Source organism: Eretmochelys imbricata, chromosome 12 (assembly GCF_965152235.1).
Source record: "Eretmochelys imbricata isolate rEreImb1 chromosome 12, rEreImb1.hap1, whole genome shotgun sequence".
Classification (NCBI taxonomy): domain Eukaryota; kingdom Metazoa; phylum Chordata; order Testudines; family Cheloniidae; genus Eretmochelys; species Eretmochelys imbricata.
In genome coordinates this window covers 1,407,884-1,419,600 of record NC_135583.1, presented here as the reverse complement: position 1 = coordinate 1,419,600, position 11,717 = coordinate 1,407,884, and the positions used below count along the sequence as shown (strand labels likewise).

General features: G+C 59.0%; 1 protein-coding gene across 1 annotated transcript; it reads left to right on the top strand.

Annotated features, from left to right (window-relative positions):
• The first annotated feature begins 4,121 nt into the window (after nt 1–4,121).
• LOC144272764 (chymotrypsinogen A-like) lies at nt 4,122–11,539 on the top strand. The gene is made up of 7 exons (XM_077831074.1): nt 4,122–4,173; nt 6,355–6,458; nt 7,180–7,262; nt 8,417–8,495; nt 9,192–9,372; nt 10,618–10,751; nt 11,378–11,539. Exons 1-7 carry the CDS (start codon nt 4,122–4,124, stop codon nt 11,537–11,539), a joined length of 795 nt encoding a protein of 264 aa, XP_077687200.1.
• The last annotated feature ends 178 nt before the right edge of the window (nt 11,540–11,717 follow it).

The window sequence follows — 11,717 nt, the reverse complement described above, 5'->3', positions numbered from 1 at the left end:
CATCTAGTCCAACCCCCTGCTCAAAGCAGGACCAATCCCCAACTAAATCATCCCAGCCAGGGCTTTGTCAAGTCTGACCTTAAAAACTTCTAAGGAAGGAGATTCCACCACCTCCCTAGGTAACGCATTCCAGTGTTTCACTACCCTCCTAGTGAAAAAGTTTTTCCTAATATCCAACCTAAACCTCCCCCACTGCAACTTGAGACCATTACTCCTTGTCCTGTCCTCTTCTACCACTGAGAACAGTCTAGATCCATCCTCTTTGGAACCACCTCTCAGGTAGTTGAAAGCAGCTATCAAATCCCCCCTCATTCTTCTCTTCCGTAGACTAAACATCCCCAGTTCCCTCAGCCTCTCCTCATAACTCATGTGTTCCAGTCCCCTAATCATTTTTGTTGCCCTCCACTGGACTCTTTCCAATTTTTCCATCTCCTTCTTGTAGTGTGGGGCCCAAAACTGGACACAGTACTCCAGATGAGGCCTCACCAATGTCGAATAGAGGGGAATGATCACGTCCCTTGATCTGCTGGCAATGCCCCTACGTATAAATCCCAAAATGCCATTGGCCTTCTTGGCAACAAGGGCAACAAGAGCTCCATGGCATTTTACTAGTCTTCCTATCTGTCCTTTGTAGCGGGATAGTTTGCAAGACGGGAAAATACTTTAGGATGGACCATTTATTACTGCTAATATTATTTATTACCTGTATTACGGTAGCGCCTAGGAGCTCAGCCATGAGCCAGGCGCCCGCTGTGCTGGGTGCTGTACATTATTTATTAGGTGTATTTCCTAGGAGCCCAGCCATGGCCCAGGACCCCATCACGCTATGTGCTGTACATTAATTACTGTATTACGGTAGCACCTAGGAGCCCAGCCATGGCCCAGGACCCCATCACGCTATGTGCTGTACATTAATTACTGTATTACGGTAGCACCTAGGAGCCCAGCCATGGCCCAGGACCCCATCACGCTATGTGCTGTACATTAATTACTGTATTACGGTAGCACCTAGGAGCCCAGCCATGGCCCAGGACCCCATCACGCTATGTGCTGTACATTAATTACTGTATTACGGTAGCGCCTAGGAGCCCAGCCATGGCCCAGGACCCCATCACGCTATGTGCTGTACATTAATTACTGTATTACGGTAGCACCTAGGAGCCCAGCCATGGCCCAGGACCCCATCACGCTATGTGCTGTACATTAATTACTGTATTACGGTAGCGCCTAGGAGCCCAGCCATGGCCCAGGACCCCATCACGCTATGTGCTGTACATTAATTACTGTATTACGGTAGCACCTAGGAGCCCAGCCATGGCCCAGGACCCCATCACGCTATGTGCTGTACATTAATTACTGTATTACGGTAGCGCCTAGGAGCCCAGCCATGGCCCAGGACCCCATCACGCTATGTGCTGTACATTACTGTATTACGGTAGCACCTAGGAGCCCAGCCATGGCCCAGGACCCCATCACGCTATGTGCTGTACATTAATTACTGTATTACGGTAGCGCCTAGGAGCCCAGCCATGGCCCAGGACCCCATCACGCTATGTGCTGTACATTAATTACTGTATTACGGTAGCACCTAGGAGCCCAGCCATGGCCCAGGACCCCATCACGCTATGTGCTGTACATTAATTACTGTATTACGGTAGCACCTAGGAGCCCAGCCCATGGCCCAGGACCCCATCACGCTATGTGCTGTACATTAATTACTGTATTACGGTAGCACCTAGGAGCCCAGCCATGGCCCAGGACCCCATCACGCTATGTGCTGTACATTAATTACTGTATTACGGTAGCACCTAGGAGCCCAGCCATGGCCCAGGACCCCATCACGCTATGTGCTGTACATTAATTACTGTATTACGGTAGCACCTAGGAGCCCAGCCATGGCCCAGGACCCCATCACGCTATGTGCTGTACATTAATTACTGTATTACGGTAGCACCTAGGAGCCCAGCCCATGGCCCCGTTGTGCTAGGTTCTGTACAGACACAGAACAAAAAACCGGTCTCTGCCCCAGAAAGCTGCCATAGCGTCACCCTCTGAGATCACCCAGCTATTTCAGGATAGGAAAACCCCCTGCAGCCTTTGGTAAAATGACTCCTCCCGCATGCCCCCAGCCTAGGGGCCTGCATGCAGGGTGCCGATGAGCCAGGAACAGAGTGTGTAAGTGGCGTGGTCTGGTACCTGCTAGCATTGTCAGTTTAGCCTACAGTAGAATCTTGCCCGGATCAAGGTGAGGCCCCATTGTGCTGAGTGCAGGCCAGACGCACTGAGAGCTGAAAGCGTTAAGGGTCTCACTAGGCAAAGCGAAGGGTGGGAGGGAAATGGGAGACCCAGCAAAGGGAAGGGACTGCCCTGGGCCATGCAGCAGGTGTGTGGCTGAGCAGGGACAGAGCCCGAGTCTGCGAAGTCTGGGCGGTGCCCATGGCTGCTTGGCCATGCTGCCCCATCGAAGGCTGGGAGGGAGCATGTCTGGATAGCCCCAATGTGCAGTGCCAGCTGTAACAGCGGCAATGAGTGCTGTAGATAAGGTTGCCGCTCTCACCGCCTGCCTGCAGTTGTGTGCAGTAACTCTCTGAAGCTCACGCTGGGCAGCTGGAATAGCCTAGGTTTGGCCTCTGCCTGGTGGGAAAGTGGCTCAGCTGCTTTCAGGCGTGCAAAGCAGGGTATAAATACAAGGTTCTTGCTGTAAACGGCCTTTATGTGCCTAGCTGCACCCGTCCGGCCTAGGGCATTGACCAGCAGCTCTCACCCTCCCTGGCCTGGGCCCCCGTGTCGTCACTGACACCTGAGCCTGGTAGGGTCGGGGAATGCTGCCATTCTGATCGGGTGAGATTTGCCACATAAGAATGGCCTCTTTTCCAGGCTGGGCCTGAGGGCTGCCGGCTCCATCCCGCTGGCAGGGAGCTGTTGCGTCAGGCCCGCTGAGAAGCCCGCTGGGCATGAGAAGCACCGTGCAGGGAGGCAGGTGTTGGTGTGAAGGCCAGGAGCGGTATCTCATCCCTGCTGCCTGTGGACCGCAGGTGTGCACTGCACACTCGATAAGGCTGGGAAAGGCAGCTGCTTCCGAGAGCAGTGGGGTCAGCGGGGGAGAAGAGTTTATCGGCCATGCCCTGGTAAATTGGTGACCCAGGGACAGGGAGCAGGGAGGGGCTGGGGTGACAGAGGTGCCACCAGCTATGGAAGGGTGTTGCTGGAGATGGCGACCTTTGGCGTGGAAAGAAGGAGAGGTCCCCTCCCCCAAATGCCCCTCATCAGGGACGGGCCTGAGCCACAGTCCTGGGGCATCGGCATCCTGGCCTAGACCCGCAGAACTGACCTTGCTGGCCGGGGCTGTGATACCAACTGGCACCATTTCCCCTCCTGGGCGCTATGAAGGCTGGGCAGAGCTCCCCAAAAGGTCCCTGAGGCTGGCCCAGGCCTGCCCCTGTCAGAGGGTGTTGGGGGGGTACACTGCCCACTGGCACCCCCGTGCAATGCAGCCCACTAGAGCGGCAGTATTGTAAACAGAATGCAAGAGGGTTACTTGGCCCGACCCCCCTTCTCTCCAGGTGCAGGTTGGGGTGTCTAGCTTCCTGCAGTGAGAGCCCTGCTCACCCAGATGAGTCCGGGCCCTGCCTGGGCCCCAGAAGCGGCTGATCGTGATGCTCGATGGAATGGCAGCGGGGGAGCAGAATGTGGGGAGGATGTACTAACCCCTGGCTCTGGTTCCCCTTTTGCACTGAGCTGCCAGCAGGGCACATGCAGAGTGTCTCATACCAATGCAGAGGAAAAGCCCATTTTCCTCTTGGAAATGGGCCAGGTCCATCGCCCTCCCTGACTGCGACTAACCCCTCCATTTGCCACAGGAGCCAGCCTGGAAAGCAAACAAGTTGCCCTGCTTCTAAAAATACATCCGCCTCACAAAAAACGTGCTCCCAACTCCTGCCAATACAGTAATCAATCGCGGTATCACAGAGGTGGTGGTGGGGCGGCGTGTTTGCCCTGCAGCAGGTGTTCCCATGGCCGCTAACCCCCTCGTTGGCCCTACTCCAACCCACACTGGTGCTGGAGATAAAAGACCTGCAGCCTTGTCCGCCCCATCTACATGCCTCAGCCTTGTCGCTAGCATGGCTGCTCTGTGGCTGCTCTCCTGCCTGGCACTCCTCGGCGCGGCTCACGGTAAGCCAGGCGGGCCCTTCTCTGCTTGGGCTGCATAATCCATTAGGTGACAGCCTCATCTGGGTTCTGGAGACCCTGTGTGAGGACACAGCAGCGCAGATTGTGGGGGTCAGGCTGGGAGCTAGCGAGACACCCAGGGGTTGGCTGTGTCCAGGAATCCCCTTTAGCTGCATCAGCTGGGAGGCAGTGTGGCCTGGGGGACAGGGCACTGGATTAGGACCAAGGAGATCTGTGTTCTATTCTCCACTGTGTTGCTGGGTGACTTTGGACATATCACTTCCCTGCTCTGTGCCTCAGTTTCCCCTCTGTAAAATGGGGCAGCCACAGAGCAGCCATGATCTTGATCTTCTTTGTAAAGGACTTTGATCTCATTTGAGTAAGAGCCCTTGAGTCCTGAATCTGCACATGAGGGGGTCTCAGGGTGCCGCTATTGCACTTGCCAGCAGCCAAAATGCTGTACCAGTTGCCAGACCAGGTTTGTTTGGCTAGTTACTTTGTGCCTCCTTCAGTGCCCCTCTGTGTGATTAAGAGAGACAGTAGTCTTCAGTGCTGTCTCTAAAATGTTGTGTGTGTGAGGGGGGTGTTGCTGTGGGCTGTTAAGCAACTGCTACATTCCACACCAGAGCTGGCTGCATTTCAGCAGCAGGCCAAGCGATGTGCAGTGCCAGCTGTAACAGCGGCAATGAGTGCTGTAGATAAGGTTGCCGCTCTCACCACCTGCCTGCAGTTGTGTGCAGTAACTCTCTGAAGCTCACGCTGGGCAGCTGGAATAGCCTAGGTTTGGCCTCTGCCTGGTGGGAAAGTGGCTCAGCTGCTTTCAGGCGTGCAAAGCAGGGTATAAATACAAGGTTCTTGCTGTAAACGGCCTTTATGTGCCTAGCTGCACCCGTCCGGCCTAGGGCATTGACCAGCAGCTCTCACCCTCCCTGGCCTGGGCCCCCGTGTCGTCACTGACACCTGAGCCTGGTAGGGTCGGGGAATGCTGCCATTCTGATCGGGTGAGATTTGCCACATAAGAATGGCCATACTAAGTCAGACGGCCGTTCTTATGTCCAGCTAGCCCAGTATCCTGTCTTCCGACAGTGGCCGGGCCAGGCACTTTACAGGGAATGAACAGGACTGGGCAATTATCAAATGATCCACGCCCTGTTGGCCCGCCCCCAGCTTCTAGCCAGCAGAGCATGGGGTTGCATCCCTGCCTATCCAGGCTAATAGCCATCGATGGACCTGTCCTCCATGAACTCATCTAGTTCTTTTTGGGACCCTGTTATAGTTTTGGCCTTCACAGCATCCCCTGGCAAGGAGTTCCTCAGGTTGACTGTGTGTTGTGTGAAGAAATACTTCCTTTCATTGTTTTAAACCTGCTGCCTCTTAATTTCACTGTGTGACCCCTGGTTTGTGTGTGAAGTGAAGGGGTAAATAATCCTTCCCTGTTCACTTTCTTCTCCCCAGTCATGATTTTATAGACCTCTCACATCTCCCCCCGACCCCAGTCATCTGGTTTCCCAAGCTGGAAAGGCCCAGACGTTTTAACCTTGCCTCATACGGAAGCTGTTCCAGACCCCACACCATTTTTGTTGCCCTTCTCTGCACCTCTTCCACCTCTACTATGTTTCGTTTGAGACGGGGCGACCGGAACAGTGCGCAGTATCCAAGGTGTGGGCGCCCCATGGCTTTATACAGAGGCAACGGGGTATTTTCTGTCTCATGATCTCTCCCTTTCTTGATGATTCCCGACATTCCATTCGCTTTTTTGGCGGCCGCTGCACAGTGAGTGACTGTTTTCAGAGAACTCTCCACCGTGACTCCAAGATCTCCTCCATGAGTGGACCAGCTAAATTAGACCCCATCGCTGTGTGTATATAAACTAAATGCCCGGGTGCCACGGGGGTCGGTGACGCTGCAGGGTGCCAGGCAGGCTGCCCCAGGGCCATGACTCCCAGACAGGGTCTCTGGGTTTTCATTGTGAATCAGAAAGTTCCCCAGGCTCAGACTCCTCCATGTAACGGATGTCCCCTTTTGGGCCCGGCTCTGGCAGTCATTTTGCCAGTCACTGCCCATGCTCTCGCCAGACTGCGGGAGGGAGACGGGCTGGAGCTGTCTCTGGTTAGCTGGCGCTGCAGCCTCAGGGTGCCAGTGGGAAGCGGGTGGAGACCCAGGCTGACCCGCTTTCCCTTCCAGGCTGTGGTGTGCAGGAAATCCAGCCCACCATCAGTGGCTATGCCCGCATTGTGAATGGCGAGGAGGCGGTTCCCGGATCCTGGCCCTGGCAGGCCTCCCTGCAAGTAAGGAGGGTGGGGAAGTCTCCCTATCGGTGCCGGGACCCTGGCTACTCCCTTTATGCCCCTCCCCCCTCTCCCCAGCAGTGACCCAAACGCTTTCCTCGCTTGGCTCTGCCCCCATGGATCTGCCCCATCGCCAAGCCCCGCCCCCATTTCACAAGCCCATCTTCCCCATTTCAGCTCCCAGAGGCCGGACTCCTGCAGCCCAGACACTGGGGATGGGCTCGTGGGAAGGGTGGCTCTTGGGCTGTCCCACGCCCACCCAATGGGGCGCTCCAGGGGGGTTATGAGCCTGTGGCTGCCCAGGGCAAGCACATGCCCATGTAGCTCTGGCAGTAGTGGCTCCTGCTAATAGAAGCAGAAGTGCCAGGTTCAGTCCCTGGGAGGCTGTAGGGAGCTCGTGGCTGAGGCCAAGGAAAGGTGCCCTCCTAGCTGCCCAGGGCCATGCCTGAGCTGGGCACTGCAGTTGTTTTCGGGGTGATTTGGCCCTTGCTGGTGATACCTTGGGGCAGGCATCTCTAGGGCCTTACAGCCTCCCCCGGTTGGCAATTGTTTTCGGGGTGATTTGGCCCTTGCTGGTGATACCTTGGGGCTGGCATCTCTAGGGCCTTACAGCCTCCCCCGGTTGGCAATTGTTTTCGGGGTGATTTGGCCCTTGCTGGTGATACCTTGGGGCTGGCATCTCTAGGGCCTTACAGCCTCCCCCGGTTGGCAATTGCAGCAGTCGAAGACGAACAGCAGGCACTTCTGTGGCGGCTCCCTGGTCCGCGAGCGTTGGGTGGTGACAGCTGCACACTGCGGAGTGACGTGAGTGGGGACCACCCTGGGGATGGGCTGCGGGGGGGGCAGATCAGGGATATGGCTTAGCGGCCTGTCTGGTGTCGCCTGAAGGGGGCGGTGGGGCAGCAGGGAGCTGCTAGCCCAGGGCCAGGCTCCAGTCCCAGCCGTGGAGATGTCACCTCCCCTTGCCCTTCGAGATCACACCTAGCGCCCAGATGATTGTTTCAGCCCCCCACCCTGTGATGCTGGGCTGCCCCCAACATGCCAGGCTGCATGGGCTACCCCATCAACTACGCCAAGGGGAAAACCGTGCCTGGTCTAGCCAGGTCGCTGCCCCGCTGTGCACAGGGGAAGGCTGCCTCTGCACTGGCGAACAGCCCTGGGTGCACCTGGGCGCTAGCCTTATTGGGATCCAGGAAGTGGGCGGGCGAAGCCTAAGGGGGAGATCCACAGGACCTGGGAAACCAAATAATTACGGGGGACAACTAATGAACAATAGGGACGGGAGCGCGGTCAAAGGGTCAAACGAAGGGAACCGGACGGGGACACCGAGCAGAGAACCCCGGACAGTGCCCACCGCTCCTCAAAGGCATCAAGGGAGGCAGTGGACGCCGCCCAGAGGAACTCTGCCCGGAGGCGTGAACAGACAGAGGATCGGAAATAGGTCCCGCAGTCGCAGGAGACTCTATCGGCCAACCTCCTCACCCTGGTTTTATAGATGGCCACTTTAGCCAGGAGGAGGTTGACCAGGAGGTGAGGGGAAAAGTGCAACCAAAACCTTAACAAAATATTCGTGAGGAGCCAGAATAGGGGCTGCAACCTGGCGCACTCCAGATAGACGTGCGCCAGGGTTTCCCTCACACCGCAAAAGAGGCAGGTGTCCGGGATTGGGGTGAACCGCACCAAGTATACGCCCGAGCTCACGGCCCCGTGAAGGAGCCGCCAACTGATATCCCCGGCGCACCTCGGGACTAAGGTGGAATAGAGGCTGGCCCACCGGGGCTTCTCACCCTCTAGCCACAGGCCGGCAGGAACCCCCGCTGCATGGCCAAATGCACCAGCTGCAGCTCATGGGCCCAATGGCTGCTAGTTCCCCGTCCCACAGTGCCCCACACATCGCCCTTCGCTGGGGGTGATCTCAGCTCTCCCTGGACACTAACTGCCCCCTCTTCCGGCCCCAGGAAATCCAACGTGGTGGTGCTCGGGGAACACGACCGCAGCTCCTCCCAAGAGAAAGTGCAGAAACTGGCCATCCAGCAGGTGGGTGAGCGCTCGCCCAGTGCTGACCCACGGCAGGAGGGGGAGCCAGGCACAGACACTGAGTCTCTGGGCACAACCCTGTGGTGGGGTGCCATGAGCGCCCAGGGTTGCTGTCTGCTCGCTGCCTCTGTGCAGCCCCGCTCTGTGGGCTGAGCTCTCCGGGGTGAGATGGGGCACAGCTGGGAACTCCTGTGTGAGCATATCTGCTCCAGGCCTGGGGGCACAACAACCAGCTGAGGGAGCCCAGCTGGGGCAACTTCCCCTGCAGGGGTGCAGTGGGGGGTCCCCTCCACAGCCAGCCAATTCTGCCGGCCACAGCTCTGTCTCCCCTGCTCTCTGCTGGGCACAGCCTGGCCCCCGAGAGATCTGCTGCCCTGCTCCAGCCACACAGGAAGTGTGTGCTGACGCAGCCTGCGCCCAGGGGACCTGGAGCCCTCCTGAGACTGCAGCTCCCAGCAGCCCACTCTGGGTGCCTCGGGCACTGGGAGCGGTGGGAGGTTCCCTGCCACATGCTGCCTGCTGGCTCTAAGGAGCTGACGCAGAGGCTGCCCCAGGCCTGGTGGTGCCGGCTGGTCTCAGTGCTCGCTGAATGTACCGGGCCAGGCAACGCGGCAAGGGGGCCCACGTGAGTACCCCCACCGTGGAGGAGGGGTAGCTGCAGGGACCTGTCCTCATGGGCCCATGTCTCTGCCACAGGTTTTCACCCACCCGCAGTATAACTCCCGCACCACCAACAATGACATCGCGCTCATCAAGCTGGCCACGGCCGTGAAGCTGGGCAGCACTGTGGCCCCGGTGTGCCTGGCAGCCGCCGGGGAGCAGTACCAGAGTGGCCAGCTCTGCGTCACCTCTGGCTGGGGCAGGACCCGCTACAATGGTACGTCCTCCTGGCACTGCGGTGAGAGGAGCCTGCATGGCCTTGGGGATGACTTCAATGGCCAGTTTGGCTGGAACAGCCCCTGGAGCTGGGTCACTCACACACGTTGCGGGGTAGGGCCCAGGACTGGGAATCGCGAGATCAAGGGTGGTTAGTTACCCACCCTATGCCTCAGTTTCCCCACCTGTGGGTGGGGGACAGTAATGCTGACGTACCCTGCTGCGATGCTGTGCACACTGGTGTTTGCAAAGCACATTCAGCGTGGGGAGCGACGGATTTCCCGCCCATGGGTGGAGTGGGATGTGAGTTTTCCCACAACCATCTCCCCAGTCACGGCAGCACTGAGCTGTCGGCCCCCCGGGGTTCACACCCTCATTGGCATCGGGGTGTGTTGCCCCCCTGCCGTGTGCAGAGCACTCCTTGGAGCTGGGCGGGAGGCATGAGAAATAGTTCAGCTCTGCTCCTGTCACCAGTCTGGGCTGGACCGAGCCCCTTCTATGCAGGCGGTAAGGCCCCGGGCTGTGGCCCTTTTCTAGCGATGCATCTGGTCGAGACCCAATGTGCCTGGTGCTCACTTAGAGCCACCCGTGGGCATCGGCCCAAATGCCGGGCTCATGGCCTGGCCTGGGGGAGCAACAGGTCAGAGCTTGAGGCAGCCGTGCATTGGGGCATTGGCAGAGCAGGGCTGGAGCTAGCCCTGGGGGAGGGGTCCTAGGACATGGACCAGAGCCCCGAAGAGCAGGCAAAGCACTGTCTGGCCAGCTGGCAGGCCAACCCCTGTGAGCCCAGTGCTGCCAGGCTGTGCTGGGATGCTGCCTGGGCACACCTGGCCAGCTCACCGTGCGCACACAGGGGAATGCGAGCCAGGGCAAGTGGGGGATTGTTGGTGAAAGGGCCTTTTCCTCCACCTGGGCCAGGGCCCTTGGGCATCTCCAGGCTTTGCAATGACTGGGACCTGGAAATCCTGTGCCTGCTTTTGGGCTGCCTGCCCCAGCTTTCAGCAGGGAGCATGGGATGCCCAGCCCCACTGGGGAGCCAGAGGGCCGTGCCTCGGGAGCAGGACGGGCTGGTCGTGGGAGGCTCCTGTGCAGTTCACCCATTCCATAGGGTGTGTTCAGCAGTGCACCCAGCTCCCACGTGTGGCACATGCCAGCCACACAAGCCGTGCACCATGTCATGTGGAATGCGTGTGGCGGCTCCTTGGGGCGCAGCCCTGACCCTGCCCTCTCTCCGCTCCCTTTCCAGCCTTAAGCACCCCAAGCAAACTGCAGCAGACGGCGCTGCCCCTGCTGACCAATGAGGAGTGTAAAAAGTACTGGAACGGTGACATCCTGGACTCCATGATCTGTGCTGGAGCAGCAGGCTCCTCCTCCTGCATGGTACGGCCCCAGGGCTGGGGCTGCCCCGCTGGCCGGCCTTCTTCCGCCCCCTGCGTGAGCTCATGCCCTCTGCTGGCCGCTCTGCACCTCTACTGGCCCAGTGGCCTTGCCACGCACGGCTACCTGGCTTGAGCCCTGCTCCCCAGGCCGGGGGAGAGCGTAGTGATCCCTGGTGGGGTGCGAGACCCTCATGCCTGTTTCACGGGCCCATAGAGGCATTGCCCAGGGCACTGACTGGCCCAGCCATTGCTGCTTGGCTAGGAGGGGGCCTGTGGCCCAGACGCCAGCTGCAGAGGGGTGGGAAGCTGGGGAGCGTGTGCACTTGGCTGTGGTCCCCCATGTCCTGGGGGTACCAGGCCAGGGAGAATGTGCCAATCCAGGGACAGGGCCCTTGTCCCTCTGGCAGCGAGGGCGGGCGTTCTGCTATAGGCAGGGGAGGGCGCCTGTCAGTCCTCCTGGGCTGGTCTCTCCAGCGTGGCACAGGAGGATGAGATCCAGGCTAGCAGGGGCCCCTCTTCGGGAGGATACCCGGCAGGGTGCCTGGGCAGGGGGCTTGCCCTGGAGGGCGTGGTGCCCAGCTCTCTACAGCCCTGGTGGCTGAACCTGCCTCTCCATCTGCTTTGCAGGGTGACTCCGGCGGTCCCCTTGTCTGCCAGGAGAACGGAGTCTGGCATCTAGTGGGCATCGTGTCCTGGGGCAGCAGCCGCTGTGCCACCACCATGCCAGGCGTCTACGCCCGCGTAAGCCTGCTCCGTGCATGGGCCGACAGCATCATGGCCAGCAACTGAGCCTGCTTGGGGTCTTAGCCCCTAGGCCCCAGATCGGCGGCTGCAGCTCTCCACCCTTCTCTCCCCACGGGTGACGTCGTCCCACCTGGGTCAAAGCCAGCCCTGTGGCCTTCCAATAAAACCTTTGTGCAGCATGGCGCCTCTTTGGGTTCCTGGCATCTTCGGGGCACCAGCACAC